The sequence below is a fragment of the Ornithorhynchus anatinus genome, chromosome 9 (assembly GCF_004115215.2).
Source record: "Ornithorhynchus anatinus isolate Pmale09 chromosome 9, mOrnAna1.pri.v4, whole genome shotgun sequence".
Classification (NCBI taxonomy): domain Eukaryota; kingdom Metazoa; phylum Chordata; class Mammalia; order Monotremata; family Ornithorhynchidae; genus Ornithorhynchus; species Ornithorhynchus anatinus.
Genome location: NC_041736.1, coordinates 11,256,262 through 11,279,874, shown reverse-complemented (window position 1 = coordinate 11,279,874; position 23,613 = coordinate 11,256,262). Strand labels below are relative to the sequence as shown.

Genomic DNA, 23,613 nt, shown 5'->3' with positions numbered 1-23,613 from the left:
ATTATAAAGTAACAGTGCTAGTTATGGGGAGGAAGCCTCTGTTAAAAGAACGAAAAACCCAGATCTAAAAACAGAGTGTTTATTTCAGGGAAGTCGGTTGGCTGCACACTGAGCGTAGATGGGTATGCATTTGGGATTCTCAAACGTAGTAGCCATGGTTCGCACATTCAAGAACTATACACATACCATGGAAAAATCATTGAAATGAAAGCAATTCATCTATGTCTGTCTATTCATCCGGTCTATATGTTCCCCCAGTATGCCATCCAGAAGGAAGTCGCATCACCTTGAAAGCGATTCAGCACTCCTGGAGTGTGATGCAGTAGTCCATTGGTTTGCAACGGCTTTATTTCCCAACTGGTTTTTGCCACACTTGGAATAAACAGGGGAACATGTGCTCTGCTAAATTTGCTCTTTTAAGATAAAGGCAAATTAACTAAGAAGCCCCTCCGCCCCCAAAAAAATGCAGCTTTTTTTTTTTATCTTTAACAGATTTTTAAAAGCCCTTTCCTTTCACATAAGTCATGGCCAAATCTGGACCAAAGAAGGAAGAAGATACCTATGGTCGAAGAATAAGCATCGTTAAACAGACCCAAAATATCAGCAGGCTGGAATTTAGGAGACATATCCTGCTTTAGTGTGGCTCTAATTTTTCCATAGGGCTTGATAATATATTAGACAAATACTACAATGAAACATCAAGAATGTTCTTACACTTTTTCCACTGATCAATTACACATTTTTATCCCTCTTGCCCCACTATTTCTGAACATCAATAGGGTAGGGTGGATTAAAACTACCAAGGCATGCAACTAAACTCTGACCTCCCACTTCTGCTCTCCTCCCCACATCTCCCCGTCCACGCCTCTCCTCTTCCATGCAATGCAGACCCATCCACTTCCCTAGCACATGAGGATAACAGTGAGCTGGAACTCAAGAGAAATAAAATGAGAGGTTAAAAATAGCAAATCACATTTGCAAGGATAAGAGTAAAAAGTCAAAAAACTTAAAAGAATCAGCCTATGACAACTACCAGTTGGAATATCTCTATCAAGTGGATGGGAGCATTAATCACAGCACAGGTGATGTTTATTAAAGTAAATACTGATAGAGAAGCTCTTCTAAATGCCTAGCTCCCTTTACAGTACTGAACTGTGAAATTATAAGAGGGAGAAATGAAAGAAAGAAGTGTGTGGGGGGAGAACTATTTTTTGCAAGACTACTGAAAACCATCGCTTTAACACAACTATTCGCATCAAATCCTTCATGCCATTCCACATACACTGCTGAAAACCATATCGTGGGTGTCAAATACACGCAAAGCAGATACAATCAGCACAGACGAGACAGATATCTGTACCGCATCGGGTTTGCTTCATTGTGAAAACCGTAGGACAAAGTGAATATATCTGAAAATATGTAGCAACCTAACAGACAAGCTGAAGATGGGAGCCAGGAACCAACACACGGAATCCCAAACGCGCTACAAACTAACCTACATAGAGCCGTAAACAGAAACCTTACCTAACGTGTGGGTCTTGGGAAAAGAAGAACGATCCCCCGACTTTAAGGCTGTGGCTTCCAGGCGGCGTCAAAGTGGGAGATCTCGGGAATTCCCGCTGTGCTGACCAAAAAAAAAAAAAAGCCGGATTCTCCAAGAGGAACGTCTCCCTTTCCGAACGCAACTTCAAACATCATAAAATCGGGCTCTGGAACGGTTAATTCGGGCTTGAGGCGGTGGGGAGGGACTCTTACCCCAAATTCTTCTTCCCTCGCTTTAGATCCTACACTTTTTGACCTAACGGACTGGTGGCGAAAAGTTCAAAAGTTCACCCCCCAGAACTGCTTTTAAAGGCCGAACATCGGTCAGGTTATAATAATAATGTTGGTATGGCTACGTCTAATACGAGATGCACGTTCGCAGCTACTTTGCCGACATGACAACCTGATTTGTAAGCGTCGGGAGCCGGGAAAGGGGGAAGCTTTTTGAGAAATAATTTAAAATGTTGGATTAAGAATGATTGGAGGGGAAAAAAAGGGCACTCAGATTTATCTTCCCGGCTGTTCTTTTGTTTTCCCCGCAACAGGAGGGGTGTCCACCTGCGTCGTCCACCTCACTGCGTTCTGCATTCTAGGCCTCAAGTTGCGGGGTACACACGCTTCTCGGAAGGCGTCGCACCCGGCCCCCCCAATCCGTAGGGGCAGAACTAAGGAGGAGTAGGGGGTCTCTATCGTTCTTACAGGGGGGGTCCCTTGTGTCCGTCGCAGGATACAGGCGGCAAACGCCTTTAGAGGCTCGACCCGATTCTCTTAAAATTGTCCTCTTGTTCCCAACAGCTTTTGTTCTGATTTTCAATTCCCCTCATTTAAATGTAGATCGCCTTTGCGGAGGGGAGAGGTGGCCGGAGGTATTTTTAACACGACGCTTCGGGAGGGTCCGTGGCGGACAGTCCTCCGCGGAGGCCGCTTCCTTATAAAATCTTCCGGGAAATTCAAGACCCCAGACGGCCGTCACTGGTAAAGCCTTCTATCTCCTCTGTTGGAGCAGCGTGGCTCAGTGGAAAGAACCCGGGCTTGGGAGTCAGAGGTCATGGGTTCTAATCCCGGCGCCGCCGCTTGCCAGCTGTGTGACTGGGCAAGTCACTTCACTTCTCTGGGCCTCAGTGACCTCATCTGTAAAATGGGGATTAAAACCGTGAGCCCCACATGGGACAACCTGATCACCTTGTATTCCCCCAACGCTTAGTACAGTGCTTTGCACATAGTAAGCGCTTAACAAATACCACCCTTATTATTATGATTATCCAGGGCATTCAGATAGACTCCCGTCCTTGCTGGGGCTCCGGCTGGCCGGTGCAGGTGACCACCCCTTGTCCCTCCCCCTGCCCGCTCTCTCTTTCTCCTTGCCCCCCGGGCACGGGGCGGGGGGCGACTCCTCAACCGACAGCAACTCGACCCCGTATGTGAAGCGCTGGCCGAGGGGTTGGTCCTGCCAGCCCTGGCCCGGTCCGGCCTAGTCTCCGGGGCTGGAAGAAGAGGGGATGGGAGAGGGTCTCAGTCCCCTTCTAGCAGAAGCATTCCCAGGGCAGGGAATTAATTGCAGGAGGGGGATACACCCTCAGGGTGACGCCTTAGTGTCCCTCAAAATGAGCTTTGGGCGTCGAATCATTCCAAGGGGCTGCTTCATGCACCCCTGCCCGCCTACTCGCTCGTTGCACTCGGTGCCCCCAGCTGGATTTACGGCCTGTAGGAACCAGAGATTGCACGTGGCGCGGCACGAAAACCGACTCTTCCGTCCGAACTCTCCATCCCCCCCAAACCCGGGGACCGGGCCCAGCCTCGTCCGTCGTTGAAGACGTGCGAGCCGTCCATCCCTTGCTCCGACCCCCCGACGCGATTATTCAGTTCAAACCCGACCAAGTGGGGAAGCAAATTTGGGGTAGCGTACCCCCTCCCTCCCGTCCCAACTCCCGGCTCCTTTTCCACAGCGGCAGCTTTTCAGACACATTGACAGTGTCACTTCACCAGACACCGAACACTTCCTGGAAGCTTTGAGAAATGATCATTCCCTTGAAGGAAAGGAAAAGCATACTGCCGAGAGAAGAGCAAGTAGCTGCAAATTTACCTCACGCTGACTCAGTCCACACAGCAGATGGTGGTGGAGCTGCAAGTGAAACGACCTCCCTAATTTTTTTTTTTTAAATGCTTTCTAATCTCAGAAAAACTCGTCTATCCGAATCAGGAGCTTCGTGCCTGCCTGGAGACTACTCCACCCCTGGTTCTGAGAGCCTCTCCCGCTCACGCCCCGGTGACTTCGCCTCTTGGGGGTGAAGGGGCTGCTAAATGTGCGTGGAAGACATCCCCAGCGCCGCCCACACTGGACAAGACATCGGGACAAAGTCTCAGTGGGTCAGTGCGGGTGGCCCCCGCCTCGCGTGGGATCGGTTACTTACGGGCCGCACATGGAGCCTCGAAATCCACCTGGCCGGCTTGGGGCTTGAAAGACAGAAAACGGAGTTAGGTCACGCAAACGCCCGGGAACTCACGGTGCCATTCCACGTACGGGGATGTGGGGGAGGAAAGCACAGTCATTTGTATTTTTTTTTTTTGTCTTCTTGCTTATATTTAAGGGTTGGGGGGGAGGGGGACACAAAGAAACAATCAGTCCCTGTAACAGTACCAGCAGCTCTACGTGTCAGACAAAACAAAACTCCGCGAGGGGCCGCCTAGTGGCCACCAGAAATATTGTCCAGAGAAGGAAAACGGCTTCCCAAACGCTGGGCTTCTGCCTTCGTCTTAGTCTGTCGTGTTTGAGTCCTCTTGGTATCTGTCAGACTTAAGGGGAAAAGTAGGAGCGTCGAGGAGGGAGAAAACCTTTAATCCATGGCTAAACGTGGTATCGGAAAACATGGAGAGGTTTATATTCCATAGGTCGGGAAAAAAACAAACACTTTTTTGCCCCGAAATGTCTTTTCAGTCCTAGAACCACCTTAGTGAAAGAGGGAGGAAGGAGGGGAAAGAGGAAGAGAGGGAGGAGGGAGTGGGAGAGGAAGAGAAAGGGTGGGGGGAGGGAGAGAGGAAGAAAAGTGGGGGAGAGCAGGAGGGAGAAGGGGAAGGAGAGGGAGGAAAAGAGAGAGAGGAAGATGGGGAAGAGGGAAAGAAAAAGAAGGTGGGGAAGAGGAAGAGAGGGAGGTTGGGGGGTAAAGGGGGAGACTTCGGTCCCCCAGTTTGGACAGAGGGCCGAGGATGGACGGCTGTTGCCGTCTCCAGACTTGTTTCCCAGGACATCTTCACCTCCACCAGAAGGCTTTAGAGTACGAAGGTGCGGAGAGGGCGGCCCAGCGAAGAGGCTGGACGGTCGGCAGCCCTAGGGAAGAAGAGGTCGGTGCTCCCGGGCCCCGTTTCACGAGCTCCCGCTGGCTTAGAAACGGACCGCAAACCCTGCGTTGAGATCCCAAGACTCGGTCTCACGGGCTGCTTGAGGGCAAAGCCAGCGGCCTTAATGAAATCGAGGAAGGGCGTTTCTAGGTTGGCGTCGGCCGAGACTCTTACCTCGAAGGCCACAGGTTCGAGAGACTGGGGTTCCTGTCCACTGCCTACAGCTTCGGCCTCAATCTCCCTGCAGCATGCATTTAAATCTACCCTTCTGCCCCGATACCTCGGCTCTGTGAATTAAAACAAAACAAAACAAAAAACAACCTAAAGTCAAATCCTCCTTGTATGCCTCTACCCTATTGCTGCCCCCGGTTTGGGTTTGTTTTTTTTCCCCCCGAGTTCACAGATGGTCTGTTCGATAAGGTGGGGAAACGTATATATACTAGCCTGAAGAAAAAGAGAGAGATCAGCACAGTGAGATCTGACCTATAAGAAACTAAGTAATTGCGAGAAAGATGGAATAAGGGAAATGCACGGGAATCGTAATTGGTATTTGTTACAAGGTCACTTTGGTTTTTTGTTGTTTTTTTTAAACAAAGCTGCCCGCGTGCTTAAAGACGAATGCCTATTCTTCTCCGCCTCCGCCCCACCTAAACTCCCACCTCCGCTAGCCCCCCAGTACTTCAAACTCACCACCTGGAGTAACTGATTTCTTTCTAAACCGAAAACTGCTTTGAAACACCATATTAACGTTTTACCAGATTTATTTAACTTGTTATACACAGACGATACAAACGAGCAAAAACAAAACATTTTTCAATGGAGCGTGTACTTGTATAAATTATTCAGTTCACAGACATAACAGAACAAATATAAAAATCACAACATTAGCTTTACAGAAGAGCCAAAAAATATACACACGTTGAGACCCTGAATTTCTATTAGGAACCTCCCCCGCCACACACCCCCGCTCCCCCCCACCCCCACCCCGCAACCTTCGACTGGAATCTAGATTGAATATTGTGCCTGATGCATATTTCACGTTGTAATTTAAAATACAAAAAAAGTTATTGTATAGTTTTTCTACACAACATTCGAAATCCTACTCATCTACTTCCGGGGGGGAGGGGGATTTTATGCTCCTTTTCAAATGTAACAAGACTTACGGGGGGTGGGGGTATAGTTTTACTCTCACCAATGCTAGTGTTTGCTCAAGGAAGTCAGATTTCAGCTGTTTTCTACATTAGGGGAAAAAGTCATTATCAAAACTAAAATGCAGTAAAATATACAACTCACACAATTCATCTTCACTGGACTACACTATAGTTACCAACAATTCAATCATCTATATCGTTTGTAGATTATTCATTACAAAGATTTACAGCATATAAAGGGGGAGGGACGGAAAAGAAATGTGGAAACAGTTTGTCAGCATATTTGGCACCTGCACAGACCAGTAATGGATTTGGCACTTTGGGAAAAACAAATAAGGCAAAATAATATTGCTGATGTCGAGATATTCGATTTAGAAAAAATAAAAAAAAAACCTCAAATTCAGTTAACTTCGCTTTTTGGAGGCGTCGAGCCACTTAATCGACTTCCCTATAAAAACAGATTTCTATTCTTTCCGGGAGCTTGGGTAGGGTCGCCTTGGCTGTTGTGTGCACCTAGGGCACAGAGTAATTATTCCATGCGAGGGATTGCAGGGAAGTGAGAAACCCATTACTCACTGCTGTAGAGCTATTGGCCATTTCACATTTCCGGAGCCTCTTAAGTTATAGTTAACCGTTTCTCGGGAAAAAAAAAGAATTGAGAAAGTTAAGCATGAACTGGTTTTGTGTCTTCACGATAAGAATAAAAACTACCCATTCGTTACAATAAATTAACACTATGTACAGGCATTTCACAGGCTTTGTTCCACTAACGTTATTAACATCCCTACCATCCATCCATCCATTCATGGATAAGGAAGGAAGCGCTGAATGGTCCCAGTTTCTAGAGTCGACATCCTACTTATCGGGGGGGGTGGGTGGGAGGGTGGAGGGGGTGAGGTGGAGGGCAGAGTCGGGGGGGGGGGGAGGGGGGAAATAGAGAAATGGGACTGGAAATTGGATTGGAATTGCTGCTCTGCTTGGCCCTTGACTGGCAGGGCTAAGGACCGGCCAGATCTCCTAAAAGTGACGGATTTCATTACAATTCACAGAGGGGGGAGGAGAGGAGAAGGAGTGTGAGTGACAGGGAGAAAAGTCGGAGTCGGAAAGAAGAGAGTGGGAGAGTCAGAAGGGATGGGGGGAGAGAAAGAGAGAGAGAACAGAGAGAGAGAGTGAGAGTGCGGAGACTGAAAAGTCGAGAGAGACGGGGGAGATTCACCTAGGGAGGAAACTCTTCACTGGGGAGGGAAATTAAAAAGAAGAGAATGTACAGCTAAAGCTGAAGATCAGTGCGCTAACTGCAGAGATTGCTGTGCAAAAAGGTTAAAAACACATCCGGAGACCTGTCTGTATTTATTCACTGAAGATGGTGATGGTGGGGCCGGGGAGAGGGGGAGGTCACGAGAGGACGAGGAACGAAATCAAAAGGACGGCACGGGAGAGGGACGGAGGGGTGGGCGTGGGAGGAGGAGGAGGAGGAGGAGGAGGACGGGGGGAGAAGGAAGAGAAGAGGAGGAGGAGGAGGAGGAGGAGGAGGAGGAGGGGCGGTGCGTCTGAGTATTTATAGGTGGGCTGGGGGCCGGGAGGGCTGGGGCGGCCGGGGGGAGTCTAGCTGTGCGAATAGAAGCCGTAGTAGCCTATGTCCTTGGCGCAGGTCTTGTCGCAGTCCCTCTGGGCCAAGCCCTCGCTCTTCAGGGGAGAGGAGCTCTCGGACACGGGCGTGTCCGAGGGCGAGATCCGCCGCCGCTTGGCCTGCTCGTAAATCCCAGAGTCGGTGGAGTCGATGGACTTGATGGACGAGGGGGTCTCGATCCAGCTGGAGTCGGACAGGTCCTTGGGCTTGGCGTCCTCGGGCCCGGGCAGCGGCGAGCGCTCGGCGGCCAGGCTCTCGGCCTCCTCGCCCAGGTAGGGGTGGCCGTGGCCGCCTCCGCCGCCTCCTCCGCCGCCTCCGCCGCCTCCTCCGCCGCCGCCGGGGCCTCCTCCCCCGGCTCCCCCGCCGGCCCCGGCCATGCGGGCGGCGGCGGCCGCGCTGTTGGGCCAGCAGGACAGCATGGAGCCCGCCTTGCCGGCGCAGTACTGCGGGGGGCTGCGGGCGGCCCAGCCCGACGGGTCGGCGGCCGCGTAGTAGCCGAGCGGCCGCGCCGTGCAGCCGGCCGCCTGCAGGGGGAGCGCTTTCACCCCGGCCGCCGCGTAGGACAGCAGCGTGGCGGCGTTGCCGGCGAAGTCGGTGGCCGTGTCGTAGGCCGAGGCCGCGGCCGCGAAGTCCAGCCGGTTGTTGGCCGGCGTGACGAACCAGCGCTGCGGCGCCGGGCCGCCGGGCTCCTCCGCCTGCTGCGGGGACAGCAGCCCGTTGGTGTGCGGGACGCTGCGGTCGCTGCCCGGGCCCGGCCCGGCGCCCGCGCCCGGGTGGAAACGGGCCTTGGCGTAGTTGCTGACGAACTGGTCCTGCAGGAAGGAGCCGGCCATGGCGTAGCGGGCGCCCGGCACGATCTGCGACCGCGGGGAGTCGTTGGGCGACGGGGTCAGCCGGTCCATGTCGCAGCCCGTGTAGATGCTGGAGAGACAGGCGGGCGGGGGGGGGGGGGGGCAAACGTCCGACACGCTCACACACCCCCCGCCGAACCCCCCCCCCCCCATCCAGCCGCCCGGCCTACACACACATCCGCACACACCCTCCGCCCCCCAAGATCAACCCACCCTGGGTGCGGAGGTGCCTCGGACAAACCGGCCTACACACACACGCACCCCACCCTACCTCCCAAATCAACCACCCGGCCTACACACACACACACACCGCCGCCCTCCCCAAATCAACCACCCGGCCTACACACACACACACACCGCCGCCCTCCCCAAATCAACCCACCCGGCCTACACACGCATACACACACACACCCTCCTCCCCCAAGAGCAACCCGGCCTGTGTGCGAAGGTGCCTCAGCAAAACCGGCCTACACACACACACCCCACCCTATGCCCCAAATCAACCACCCGGCCTACACACACACACATACCACCGTCCTCCCAAAATCAATCCACCCGGCCTACACACGCATGCACACACACCCCCCCTCCCCCTAGATCAACCCACCCTGTGTGTGAGGACTCCTCAGCAAAACCGGCCTACACACACACACACCCCACCCTACCCCCCAAATCAACTACCTGGCCTACACACACACACAAACCTCCGTCCCCCCAAAATCAACCCACCCGGCCTACACACACACATACACACACACCCTCCTTTCCCCAAGATCAACCCACCCTGTGTGCGAAGGGTCCTCGGCAAAACTGGCCTACACACACACACCACCCTAGCCCCAAAATCAACCACCCGGCCTACTCACACACACACACACACCCCTCCCCTCCCCCACCATCCTCCCAAAAGCAACCCACTCGGCCTACATACACCCACACCCACCACGCACCCACCTCCCCCTCCCCCCAAGATCATCCCACCCTGTGTGCAAAGGTTCCTCAGAAAAACCGGCCTACTCACACACACCCCCCACCCTACCCCCTAAATCAACCTATCTGGCCTACACACACTCACCCCGCACCCACCTCCTCCCCCCAAGATCAACTCACCCTGTGTGGGAAGCTTCCTCAGCAAAACCAGCCTACACCAACACACACACACCACCTTCGCCCCAAAATCAACCCACACGACCTACACACACACCTTCCACCCACCTCCCCTTCCCCACAGAATCAACCCACCCTCTATGGTAAGGTTCCTCAGCAAAACTGGCGCACACAGACACACACCCACACAGGTGCACACAAGCACACACCCACCTCCAATGCACACAGGGCATACCCAAGTACCACTGACTCCCAGAGGGAGGGGGACACCAGACCCCCACATGCAACGGTGAATGGCTATGTGTTCCTGGTCCTGCCTGCTGCCCCAGACATTTATGCATACGCTCCCACAGGATAAAACAGGCCAGTAAATGCATCTGAGGAAAAATAGATCCTTCTCTACGAGTATATAAGTGTGCATATACACAAAGACAGGTTGGGTCATGAGGTACTTAGCACTGAGGGCCTCATTTTTAGAAAAGACCTCATTTTTTTTCTGTTCTCTCCCCACTCTTTTCAGCACTGCCATGTAAATTCCCTCCATTAACTGTGTGCCTCAGGGTAGTCTCTGCCTTCCTGGTCCATGATCAAGTGTGAAAAACCTCCAAGGTGGGGAAGGGGGAGGATGGGGAGGAGGGGAAGAAGGGATGTGAGTGTATATTCGTTTGTTCATTCCAATGCTGGGAGAGGCCGTACATTCTCCAGAACCTGGGGAGACACTGCAGGTGGGATTGATTATGAGGCTGCTGGGACACCTAGCCTCTAATGCTCTTTCTTTCCTGTTCCTACTGCCCCTAGCCCCAGTACCCATAGAGCCCATGGCTCCTCCAAGTAGGATAATTTGTGCCAGTGTCAGGAAACATGCCCGCCAGCCTTCATCCTATGTCACACCTCATGCAGTTGAAGACTAGAATCTTTTCCTCTCAAAAACTTGGGGCCCAGGAATTCCCCCCAGTCCCAGTACCCTGGGACTGCCAGGCTTCTCGGGTCTGGACCTGACACACCTTCTTCCACAGTCCCTACAGTCAATAGGAGCTTGCAACAGGAGGGAGCCAGGCCCAGGGATGTCAAGGAGATCATTTTGGGGATGTGACCGGGGGAAAAGATAAATCAGGGGTGCATATGCATGCCTACACACCTCTGTATATGTACCAACAGTTTCCCTGAAATGACATCCTTCCACCCTCTACGAGGGGGCCCAGCAAAAGCCACAGCCCTTCTCTCTACCTCCTAACCAAATCCCAGCTGAGCTTGAAGTTGGGGGTACAAGAAGTCTGGAGGGGAACCTCTTTCTAGGACAGACGCCCCAGAGTTAAAACCTCGACTTTCAGGGTCTTACCTAGGCCTCAAATGCACAGCAATTAAGGGCAGTGAGGAATGAATATCTCAATAGGGTAGCTGGGGAGAGACAGTTTTTAAGGGGTTTCTGTTTATTCTTTTTTGGTGGTGTTGGAAAATGTCCCAGAGTTGAAATCTGGATGGGGCAGGGGGGGGCAGGGGGATAAAAAAACAGAAATATTACAGGCCTACTCTTTGTGAAATTGGGCCTGCAGATTGAGCCGAGTTGGGGGAAGAAGGCAGGGAAGTGTTGCTGTACTTTACACTGGGGTCCCCAGTGCAGGTATTTTCACAGAGCGCAGTGATTGTACGCTTACTCCACTCTCAGGAACTGAACACTCAGTCTGCTCCCAGAGACGAGACTCACTTCTCTTACGGTGACTGTACACTCTTTCAGCTCCCAGTGAACGTATGCTCAGTCTGTATGCCGAAATTGCACTCACTTCATTCCCAATGACTGTACACTCCTCATTCCATTCCCAATGGCTGTACAATCAGTACAATCCCAATGACTACTCACTCCTCTCCCAGTAACTGCACACTCTCTCCATTCCCAGAGACTGTATGCTCAATCCAATCCCAAAAACTCTTTCCAATGACTGTACACTCACTCCATTCTCAGGGGCTGTACATTTACTCCATTTAATCAATCAATCAATTGATGGCATTTACTCAGCACTTACTATGTGCAGAGCACTGATAAAAGCGCTTGGGAGAGTACAATACAACAGAAATAGCAGAAAGATTTCCTGCCCATATTGAACCCATAATGAGTTTACAGTCTGCCTACACTCTATTGTCTACAATTCCAGTGACTGTACACTCACCTACAGCCTGTATGCACATTCCCAGAAACTGTACATTCACTTCATTTCCAGAGACTATACATTTACTCCGTTCCCAGAGACTGTACGCATACGTCATTCCCAGAAACTGTACACTTGCTCTGTACAATCCCAGAGGTTGTACATTCATTGCACTCTCTGATGCCTGTTCCTTCATTCCACTCCCAGTGACCGTACAGTAATTCCACTCCCATTATTAGCTGTAGACTCACACCGTTGTAGAGACTCCGCTCCCAGGGGCTGTACGCTCACTCTTGTTCCCAGAGGTTGTGCACTGTCTCCATTCCTAGTGACTCCACTCCCAGTGACTCCACACTCTGTTCCCAGAGACTTCACACTCTCTCCACTCCCAGTGACTGTATACCTGCTCCATTCCTAGTGACTCTGCTCCCAGTGACTGTACGCTCTGTTCCCAGATTGTACCCTCTCTCCATTTCCAGAGACTGTATTGCCCACTCCACTCTCTAATGCCTGTTCTCCAACTCCACTCCCAGCGACGGTACACTCGACTCGGCTCCCAGGGACTGTACATTTACTCGGTCTGCCTGACCAAAGTCGGTTTCCACGTTTCAAATAGTGGAAGAGGAGGGGAGGGAGGGGAACCGGGTGTCAGGAAGCAGCACCTGTCTCTCCTCCGTTCACTCCCCAAGGTTGCAGCGCCGCCGGATCCCGACTCCCCTGGGAATTGGGCTCCCGTTTACCAAACGAGGCGCTCTGCTTGGGGTCCTAACGGGAAGGCCGAGCCCCCAAGGGCTCTCAGAGCTGTCCCTGCCCCTTCCCCATTTCGGGCATCCTCTCACTGGGCCTGGGGTCGTAGCTCCGCACTCAGCCCATTCCGACGCCCTTCCCTAGCTGGGAATCGGGTGGTCTGGATGGTTCTCCCACCCGGGGGCCGAGCCCGCTACCGGGGCACTGCCATCCCTCTTCCCTCGGCCTGTCTGGATCCAAAGAAGGGCACGGCGGCTGCCCGGCCTACGGGAGGGAGCCGGGCCGGTTGGGAAAGCGGCTCCCTAATTGTCTATTTTCCCTTGGATTTTTAGTTTTCGTGCCTAAGCAGAGGGAGGCCACACGACCCGACCCCAGGCATCCGAGCTCCCCGTACGAAGAACGCTTGTGCCTTTCCCTTATATGGCCGGAAAAACCAAATAACGGGAATCCCCACACTCCTTGGAAATCCACATCTAGCTTTTCCACCTAAGGGCGAAGAAAGGGCGCTCGGTCCTTCGGCCTGGAGGACTTTCCTAAGGAAGGATTCCGTTGGCACGCCCGATTCTCCCAGAAGAAGGGGCAAAGGGCAAAAGTGAGCCGGGAGGGTTTGGGGGAGAGAGCCCGAGGGGAAAGAGGGCAGTGGGGAGGAGGGGGGTTGGGGAGGGGAGAGTCACTACAACAGGTAGGAGGTCCATCCGGAAGGATGAAGACGGAGGAGATGGTGTCCTTCCGCCACCTCCCATCTACAGTCCGTGGCCAATTCAGTGACCCACCTCAGATCTGAGACGGACAGACGGACGTCCACAGGTCTGCCCGCCCCTCGGCCCTCTTTCAGACGACGCACGCTTTGATCTAGCCCACTCTACATGTGCACCCAGGAAATGTTATCGCAGGAAACTTAGACATGGGTAAATAAAAGTCTTCGACGCCAAGTTGACTATCACAACTGCCAAGGCACCATGCAGTTTCAGGCAGAATCCCGGGCCGGGCTTCGGAGACAATCTGAGAGGAGCATCTGCAGCCATCCAAAGCCCAGGACTTCTGCACACCCAGAGCGCCGCTATCTCCCTCCAACCAACCAGCCATTCCGGTCGCAATGCCGAACAGCTTTCCAATTCAGACAAGAGCCATCCTTTGCCAGTTCAAACACTTGGCCTACCCCTGCCTGTAACCACACGAAGAAACCCAACCGACAGGAGAGGGGAGGGGGAACCAAAAACAGAGGGATTAGAGGTGGGAGGGGAACACTGAGCCACAGAAAGGGTGGAAAATCCAACAGTCCAACCTCGTCCGCGAACATTTCGATTCGCCCCAGCTCTGGAGGGGCCCCGACCCTAGGACCACTTCAGGTGAAGGCTACGCGCTCAGGCGCGCCCCGAACAGCGGAGCTACTTACGTGTCATAGTTGTCCCGAAAGCCTTTGGCGAAGGGGTTGTGATCTATTTTCAGTTGGGTAATCTGGGAGAAAGGAAAAAAAACATTCAATATAATTTTTTTCCCTCGGATACAGGCAGGATGGAGGTTTGAGAATTTATAGGTTGCGCACACTGCTCTTTAGTGCCAAACTAATTAGCTGCACAATTTCCTCCCGTTAAAAAAATTGGAGGTGCCTGTAAGAAGGGAGGGTAGGAGGAAGCCTCGATTATTAGTAAGAAACAACGTTTGTATAATGAAATAGAAAAAAAGAAAGGCCAGTGGGCCGTTTTCTGTCTTTTCGAGTAATTACTTTAAATGTATTTTTACGGGTGCTTTTTGGAAACAAGATCGAACAGTCCGTCAAAATTATGTTCAGTGAAATTGGGTTGAAAGCTCAATGCTGATTCTTTCAAATGTTTACACGCAGCATTTTTACACGTTGTTCTATGAGTTTTATGTAGCAGCTTCACAACCAGAAGACCCGCTGATACACGACAAATACAGGTTTCATTTGTATGTAATTTTAGTCTAATTTTAAAGCACCATCACCCCCAACACAGACAACAGCAGCGATTACCAGCTTTATGCAAGCTTGTTTTTTAAAAAAATGTTAGAATTGATCAAATGCTACTGGAATTCATTCTCGGGACAACGTAGCCGTTAGTGGCATATTTCTAAATCATGTATAGATAAATAATAATCATCGTTTTGAACAATGTAAACGTAGATGCTCTGTAGGCCTTGAAGAATGGGGGAGATTTGTTCATTTCAGTCAACAATCCCGAACCCCTAGGAAATATTTAGCTTCAAAAGCTGAGGCGTTTTGATATTCTGTGATAACGCCAGCACTTGGCCGAGGGGAAAAAATAGGCTGGGAGAAATCTGCTCGAATTGCAGAGGGAAGACGAAGAACTGAGGGAAGCAGCTCTTTGACGGTCTTGGTTTTCGCACCGAATTCTCAACACCAAAATGCAAAGCCCCCAGGAACCCCGGTGGCCTCCCCAGAAGGTGCCAGGGCCGGTGGCCGGAGTCAGAAGCGACTAGGAAGCGCTCTGCCCTTCTGCCTGCGATTTTTGGAGGGTGCACACGGAGTGTGCAGATCCGGCCTCTACTGCTAAATCTACAGGCGGGGGCTGCCGCCGCTGCTATCGCCGCTGCCGCTGCTGGCCGGACCGGGGGTGATGCTTGCCGCGAGCGAAACGAACAAGCCCCCTTTTTACATCGGTGTTTTGGTAGGCGGTGACCGCAATGAACTGGGTCTCGGGGAAGGTGAAAGTCTGAACTCTGCCTGGCTGGTTGGTATCCTCGGTGCCGTCTTCGTTCACTTCGACCACATGCAAGCGGGGCTGGTACTTGTGCAAAGACTGCAAAACGACCATCTGTCGGGCGGAGAAAGGGGAGAAGACCGAGCAGCAAGTTAAAAACACGATGCGTGTCTCTCCGTCGTGCCCGAGCCTGGGGGTGCTGAAGGGGCGGGGGTCTGGGGGCGGAGGGGAAGGGGAAGGGGGCGTCCGACTCTCCATTTGGAGGGGCCTGCTCCTCCATGCCAGGCTGGTGACTGGGGATGAGCCCTCGCCAGCTCACAGCTGTCAAAAGGGATCGGCCTCCATCCCGTTTTGGAAAACGCGCCCCGACCCACACACCTTTCCCTTAGGCCACGACCACCTCTCTCGCCCTTCTTAGAGGAGGGTCAAAGATTGGCTCACCCTGCAAATCACTCCAGGGTCTTTCCGAAACAAGATATCGATCCGTTAATATTACACCGGGAAAGCCGGGAGCGGAGAGGGCAGAACCAGGGAAGGGACATGGGGGATGCTAGAAGCTGGGGAAGGCAGGAAAGAGGATGAATCGATTTTTGTTTTGTTTGGATTTCATTTTGGGGCAGACTAAAATGGAAGAGTTAAAAGTATTTTCAAGGAAATTTTCAAGGGAGAAAAAAAATACCCCATGTCTAGCCTAGGGTGGTGGTGCGGTGTTAGTTGGTGTTTCTCTTGGGCTGCGGGGGTGGAGGGTCTGATGTGTGTGAGCGTGGGTGTGGGTCTGTGTATCCACTGACCTGCCCGTTGTTGTTTGAAGCTCCTTTGTTGTTTGTAAGTTTTAATTTTCCAAAAGAGATTTCCTGGCGCATCCAGTGAGCCCCGGTATTGGGGGAATCGGGGTGCATGTAAACCCGGTTTCCTGGAGAAACAAATATGTAACTGCTCACATTATACGCGGTGCCACTGTTTTCGCGCGCACTTGTGCACACACACACACACGAACACACACACACACACACCTGGCTTCAGTGAATCCCATTAGAGTCGACAGGGCTTTGCAGGCGACGCTTTTCTGGGGACGATGAAAACAGCATCTGCCCAACCCACCCACCCTCCTTCCCTCCCCTCTCTCTGTCCCCCTTTTCCCCCCTTCTCTCCTTTTCTTTTTAAGATCATTGGCCGAGTCTCGTTTTAAAAGTCGCCCGAGCCAGTCCACAAAGGCTTTAATTAATCATTCTCACCTAAATATGTGTCAGAAAAAAGTGTTAATTGGAAGAACTTGCCTTGTACATTGGTGTCCGCTTTGCCGCAAGGAACCCATTTGCCGCCTTGAAATCTCCAGTGATTGGGATCCGCCAAAATTACATCCACAAAAATATTGTAATGAGCCGTGGGATCGAGACCAGAAATGTTAAAACTTAAAAAAGGAAACATGCGCCTATTGAGATTGCAAAAAAAAAAACAAAAAAACGAAAAACAAAAAACCACACACACCAAGAGAGGGAGAGAAAATGTGGGAAAGACCGTTAATGTTAACGATGCGGTACCAAAGGCCGGCGCCGTAAGTGGCAGAGAACCCTTGCCAAGGCGGCAGGGAAGGTGGCCGGTCCTTGGGAAAGCCGAGGGCCTCCCGCGAGGGAATCTGCCCTCCCGGGGCCGGCCGGTGGGAGGGACGAAGGACCGGCCGCCGACCCCCGGTTCCCGGCCGGACTCGGTATCCGGCGCATCCCTGGCTGCCTCTGCGTGGCCTCCCCAAGCCCCCGGCGCCCCTTGCCCTTCCATCCCTTCTCCCCCAGCTCCATCCCGGGGTCCCCTCGCTCCTGCTACCCCGGGCGAGGCTGGCGAACCCTCGTCCCGGCCCCGGCCTCCGCCCCACGGCCGTCCCTGCCTCCGCGGGCTCCAGGAAGGGTAGATCGGAGGGTGGATGGGGAGGGAGGGAGGGAGGAAGGGAGGATGCCCCCTCGCCCCGGGCCCGTCCTGCCCCGGCCCCCCACCGGCCCGGGCACCGCCAACCACCCCGCGATGCCCCTGCCCCAGCCCCGGGAGCCGCGAGCAGGAGAGAAGCGGCGGCGGAGGAGCCTTTTCTCTTTTTCTTTTTTCTTTTTTTTTTTTTTACCTTCCCTGTTTGGTGATGATCATCTCGGTCTGATGCCGGTGAAATTTCAGCCAGAGTGGCCTGTTGCACAGGTAGACCTGAGCCTTGCCGGGCACCAGCCCGGGCTGGCTGGAGGAGAACTGGTAGAAAGGCGCGCTTTGGTAGGAGTGCCCGTATTGCTGGGGGTAAGGGTAGCCCGCCGCGGGGTAGCCTTGAGGCGAAGAATTGGACAGGAGGCTGTTGTAGGCTCCATTGGTGATGACGGGGTGGTGTGCCATGTAGCGGCCGGGGCTGCCGATGGAGAAGGCAGGGTGAGCCGGTCCGTGCTGGCCGGGGTACGGGAACATGGTGCTGGGAGCAGTGGCAGCGGACTGGGGCTGGCTGGACTGAGAGAGCAGATAGCGATCTGCAGCAGATCCATCGAAACTGTGACGAAGCTCAGAGACCCCGTCCAAGACAGGAGAGAGTTTACTTCTCTGGACGTCCCCTGGTGAGTCCTTGGAGTCAGGAAAATTGTCCGTATCTGACTGATTCGTCATCCCCCTGGTGATTTTTTTCAAAGGTGAACTTCTCTCCAGGTTGTCAGCGGTCGAGATAATGGGATGATCGTGCAAGACAAGCTCGGATCCGCCCGAATGTGGGTAGCTGCTGCTTACATTGAGAAATTTCTTGGAGAGCATGATAGAAGGAGAAAGACAGTGCTCTAACTGCATAGCTCTAGAACCAGAATAATCGCCCCCCGGCCCTGGCTTTTAAAGTGCTATATAGATCATAAACTAGAAAATCCACAGACCCCCCTCACTAGACGGAAAGCACTTCCACCAGCAAATGCTTCTCAAAGGTTTGATTTACTTTTTTTTTTTCCTCCCTGGGAAAAGAGATTGGCCAATTGACACTATGCAGCAATCAGAAAAGGCTCACTTTTGATCCTGCTCCTGGTGGAGCGGATGAAACGGCTCCTGCCATTGGTTAACTGCTGACAGTAATTTAATTAGATAGACATTAATTAGGATAATCACCTGGCTCCTGGTCGCGCCGATCATGGCAAATTGAAGGAGATGATTTTATTGTGGGTTATGGAGGGGGGCGAGAGAGGATGTGTTGGGTCTGCGTGATCATTGTTGTGTCACCTTTAAGCTTTTGTGGCCACTGCTAGAGGAAAAGGCAGAAGATGTGCAATTTACTAAACATTTTTCTAAACTCTCCCCACCCCCTCGCCTTTTCCCGGGGAGAGTACGGGGGAGGGGATTCGATGTCGGGAGACTTCGGTTCTGAATGAGCCAAATATTCAGTTGAATGTAACGATTGCAAGGTGCAAAGCATACACAAACCACGAGCCGGTGGCCTCGTCTAACCCTGAAAAAGTTCCAGAATTTGTCTTTTCCAGTTAATAGAGAAACGCACATTACCTGGGCGAGTCCCTTATGAATGGATCCCCACCCCCACTCCCACCCCTCTGCTCGCCTTTCTCTTTCGAAAAATCATCATTCCACATGGCGGTTGGTATGACTGGGGCTCGACTGTTGTGAGCGCTGGGGGCGGGGAGAGGAGAAGAAGAGGGAGGGGAAAAAGGCAGAGTAACCAACCCACCCAACCCACCTCGGGAAGGTTTTGTTTCCCAGTAGGAGCCAGTCGCCGTGACAATATATCATCTCCTTGGAAAGTTTTGAAATAATCATGGGCCGTTGGGCTCCAGCGTCTTCATGCACTGCCAGTGATGTTTACGGCTTCTTTGGTTAATAAATATTTAATCTCTGCGCCTGAATGCAGATTATCTGGGGCATCTCTCCGCTCCTGTGCTCCCTTCCCTCCCCGGGCCCCGCGGGGACTGGGTCGGTCCTGCCGCGCACTTTGGCCTGGGCCCCGGTGTCGGGAGACGGACCACGGATCGGGAGGGATCATTAATAATAATGATAATTATGGCATCTGTAAAGCGCTCGCTGGGTGCCGAACACTCTTCGAGGCGCTGGGATAGTTGCAAGATAATCGGGTTGTCCCTCGTGGGGCTCACAGTCTTAATCCCCATTTAACAGCGGACGTATAACTGAGGCACAGAGAACCATAATAATAACTAGGTGTGGTACTTGTTAAGCACTTACTGTGTGCCTGGCACTGTACTAAACGCTAGGGTGGATACAAGCAAATTGGGTTGGACGCAAACCCCGTCCTACGTTGGACTCACAGTCTCAATCCCCATTTTACAGATGAGGTAACTGAGGCTGTGTGCCAAGCACTGTGTTTAACGCTGGGGGCGGAGGGGGGGATACAAGCAAATCGGGTTGAACACAGTCCCGCGATGGGCTCACAGTTTCCATCTCCATTTTACAGATGAGGTAACTGAGGCACAGAGAAGTGAGGAGACTTGCGCAAAGTCCCAGAGCGGACAAGTGACAGAGCTGGGATTAGAACCCATGACCTTCTGACTCCCAGGCCCGGGCTTTACCCACTAAGCCACGCTGCTTCTCATGCCAAGGGGGTAATGCCAAACCACGAGGGAACAAATGAACCCAGATTGCTCACCTCCAAGCCCCGTCTTCCCCCCGCCCTCACCCTCCACCAACCCCCTGAACGAGGATGCTCTTGGCACAGACAGTCGGCACGAAGTCCAAGAGACCCCGATTCTCAGGGAAGGAGATAGCAAACCCCTCGGTGTTTCAGGCCGGCAAAACACACCTCTTCTCCTCACTGCGACTGGGAAAGTAGGATGTGCGGAAGGTTGCCAGAACGTGCTGCTTTACCTGGCGCTGTTCGCCCCTCCCTCTCACCCATCCTCTCTCTTTGCCGGCGCGGGGCAGGGAGCCCCAGGGGGGCCGGTCTGGGCGCCCAGCTCTGCCCCCTTCACCTCTGACGAGTCCCGCTGTCCCCACCCCCGGCCAAACCCGCGTCGGACTCCGGGCACACTCCTGCACCAGCCTCCGGGCACACCAGCGTCCTCATCCCCGGGCACACCAGAGCCCCCGCCCCTAGTACACCAGCAACCCGCACCCCCGAACACATCAGAGCCCCCACCCCTGTGTACACCAGAGCCCCCGCTCCTGGATACACCAGATGCTCCACGCCTGGACACACCAGCGTCCTCACCCCCGAACACACCAGAGCCCCCACCCCTGGTTACACCAGATGCCCCAATACCGGGCACGCCAGAGCCCTCCGCCCCTAGTATCACCAGAAGTCCCACCCCCGGGCACACCAGAGCCCCCGTCCCTGGGTACACCAGCGTCCTCATCCCCGGACACACCAGAGCCCCCGCCCCTAGTACACCAGAGCTCCCACCCCCGGGCACACCAGAGCTCCCACTCCTGGTTACACCAGATGCCCCACTCCTGGACAGAGCCTCCACCCCGGTCACACCAGCATCCTCACCCCCGAACACACCAGAGGCCCCACCCCTGGTTACACCAGATGCTCCACTCCCGGGCACACCATAGCCCTCGGCCCCTGGTAACACCAGAAGTCCCACCTCCGGGCACACCAGAGCCCCCGTCTCTGGTTACACCAGCGCCCTCACCACCGGGCGCACCAGAGCCCCCGCCCCTGGTTAGGCCAGAAGCCCTGCCCTCGGTTACACCACAGACCCCATCCCCGGGTACACAAGAGCTCTCGTCCCGCCCCTGGTTACACCAGAAGCCCCACCCCTGGGCACAGTAGCGCCTCCATTCCCAGTTAGACCAGCTCCCCCGCCCCCGGTCCCACCAAAGGTCCCACCCCCGGGCACATTAGATGCCGCACCTCCGGCCATACCAACGCCGCCACCCCCGGGCACGGCAACCTCCCATTCATTCATTCAACCGTATTTACTGAGCGTTTACTGTGTACAAAGCACTGTAATAATAATTAATAATTACTGTATTTGTTAAGCACTATGTGCCAAGCACTGTTCTAAACGCTGGGGTAGACACGAGCTAATACCACGTGGAGCTCACAGTCTTAATCCCCATTTTACAGATGAGGTAACAGGCACAGAGAAGTTAAGTGGCTTGCACACAACAAATAGCCGAGGGGATTAGAACCCACGTCCTGTGACTCCCAAGCCCGTGCTCTTTCCACTAAGTTACGGTGCTTCTCAGGCATGAGAGAGTGCAATAGACACATTCCCTTCCCACAACGAGCTCACAATCTAGAATGGGTAGACAGACATTAATACAGAGAAATAATTATATTACAGATATATACGTATGTGCTGTGAGGATGGGAGGGAGGATGAATAAAGGGAGCAAGTCAGGGAGATGCGGAAGGCAGTGGGAGGAGAAGAGGGCATAGTCAGGGAAGGCTTCTTGGAGGAGATGTGCCTTCAATGAGGCTTTGAGGTGGGGAAGAGTAATTGTCTGATATGAGGAGGGAGGGTGTTCCGAATCAGAGGGAGGATGTGGGAAAGAGGTCGGGGGCAAGATGGACGAGCTTGAGGTACAGTGAGAATAATAACAATAATAATAATTATAATAAATAATGGTTTTTGTTTAGCGCTTACTATGTGCCAAGCCCAGCTCTAAGTGAGGCGGCTAGCAGGGAGGGGGCAAAGCCAGGGCACGGACACTGAGCTGCCGTCCCGTTCCGGGGGAGCCCCTGAGACTCCCCCCGTCGCCCACCAATCTGCCCGCACAAGCTGTGCTCCTGGTTAGGGCCTAACTTGACCCCGCAAAGTGGGAACGCTTCTCCAGTTGGCGGGGAGGGAAGGAAGCGGAGATGAAGGAGGAAGAGTTGGGAAGAAGCATGGCCTCGTAGCAAAAGCCCGGGTTTGGGAGTCAGCGGACGTGGGTTCTAATCCCGACTCCGCCACTTGCCTGCTGTGTGACCTTGGACAAGTCATTTCACTCTCTGGGCCTCAGTTACCTCAGCTGTAAAATGGGGATTACGACTGTGAGCCCCACGTGGGTCAACCTGTATCCATTTCAGTGCTTAGAACAGTGTTTGGCACATAGTAAGCGCTTAACAAATACTATAATTATTATCTTCCTCCATTAGGCAGGGCACCAAGCTCACCAAACACCTTCGGATAGGGTCCCGACTCTCACTCTTGGGGCCCAGCCCATTCATTCATTCATTCAATTGTATTATTAAGTGCTCACTGTGTATAGAGCACTGTACTAAGCGCTTGGAAAGTACAATTCAGCAATAGAGACAATCCCTGTCCACATGGGGCTTACAGTCTGGAAGGGGGATAGAAATTAAAACAAGTAAACCGGCATCAATATAAATATAACCATAGATAAATACACATCAAAACTAGTAAACAGGAATCGATATAAATAGAATATATATACATATATACATAAGTGCTGTGGGGCGGGGAGGGAGGGAAGAGGAAAAGGGAGAGTCCAGGTAACGCGGAAGGGAGGAGGAGCTGAGGAACGGGGGGCTTAGTATGGGAAGGCCTCTTGGAGGAGGTAAGCCTTCAATAAGGGGGAGTGATTGTTTGGAGGATTTGACGAGGGAGGGCGTTTCAAGTCATAAGTAGGGCGTGGGCCAGGGGCTGACGGCGGGACAGGCGAGCTGGAGGCCCGGAGAGGAGGTTAGCAGCGGCAGAAGAGCAGAGTGTGCTGGCCGGGATGGAGGAGGAGAGGAGGGAGGTGAGGTAAGAAGGGGCAAGGGGATAGAGAGCTTTGAAGCCAATAGAGGAGTTTTTGCTTGATAGGGAGGTTGATAGCCAGCCACTGGAGACTTGAAACCCACCTGGCTCCTTAGGAGCCAGCCTGTACCCTTAGGGCCAAGCCGGTACCCTCAGGGCCCAGGGCCCAGCCCCCAGCCTTAGGGCCCAGAGCTGCCTCGGGCAGGATTGAGGTCTTACTGGAGGAGGAAACAGACCCGCAATTTCCCTGCTGCACCTGTCAGCCGTGCGCTTCCACCCAGCCCTGCTCCAAGCATGAGTGCACAGGGTAGCCTGACCTAGGCGGGCACAGGTGTGCAGGGCAGCCCAGACTGCACCTGTGTCCCAAAGGACAAGAGATAGTGCCGTTTGGGGTGTTTTGTTTTTTTTTCCTCAAGCAAACGGTTGAAGCCCCTGCTTCCCAGCCAGGGTGGTCCCCCGGAATTTAGGAGGGCCACGTTGGTTAAGCAGGAAGAAGAGTGGGGGCCCCTAAATGACAATTCTGGGCTGGATTTGCAAGAGTTTGAGATAGGCCGGTGCTTCAACTGTGCCCTGGGAAGGGGGAGGGCAGGCTACCTGACGCCCTCACGGTCCTACGCCTGAGGGGGCTTACTGTGCTGCGTGATGAGGAAGGAGATGGATCTCACTCGGTGGACCGCCGTTGCAAGCCGCAGCTATCTTCTGGGGCAACAGGATGCCTGGACTCACCCTCTTCTGGGCCTTCATCGGACACTGACACCCTCTGGCTCCC

The 23,613-nt window shown here is 53.3% G+C and overlaps 1 protein-coding gene across 2 annotated transcripts; it reads right to left on the bottom strand.

Annotated features, from left to right (window-relative positions):
* Positions 1-5,845: 5,845 nt before the first annotated feature.
* Positions 5,846-23,613, bottom strand: TBR1 (T-box brain transcription factor 1). Of its 2 annotated transcripts, XM_029072566.2 has the most exons (8): positions 23,476-23,613; positions 18,298-18,430; positions 17,300-17,946; positions 16,467-16,621; positions 15,981-16,102; positions 15,145-15,303; positions 13,905-13,966; positions 5,846-8,580 (listed from the first exon to the last, which is right to left on the bottom strand). In XM_029072566.2, the coding sequence occupies exons 2-8, from the start codon at positions 18,319-18,321 to the stop codon at positions 7,635-7,637; spliced, it is 2,115 nt and encodes a 704-aa protein (XP_028928399.1). In that variant the 5' UTR covers positions 18,322-18,430; positions 23,476-23,613; the 3' UTR covers positions 5,846-7,634. The 2 variants fall into 2 exon arrangements, with proteins under 2 accessions (XP_028928399.1, XP_028928398.1); XM_029072565.2 differs by lacking the exons at positions 18,298-18,430; positions 23,476-23,613 and having other exon boundaries at positions 17,300-18,268.

What these genes read in the sequence shown, in the direction of transcription:
- TBR1 (XM_029072565.2), bottom strand. Translation starts at nt 17,991, where the DNA reads ATGCAGTTAGAGCACTGTCTTTCTCCTTCTATCATGCTCTCCAAGAAA. An exon ending in CTTCAAACAACAACGGGCAG is followed by an intron (nt 15,304 to 15,980) that starts GTCAGTGGATAC and finishes TCCGCCCGACAG; the next exon opens with ATGGTCGTTTTGCAGTCTTT. An exon ending in TTTCGGGACAACTATGACAC is followed by an intron (nt 8,581 to 13,904) that starts GTAAGTAGCTCC and finishes CTGTCTCTCCAG; the next exon opens with CATCTACACGGGCTGCGACA.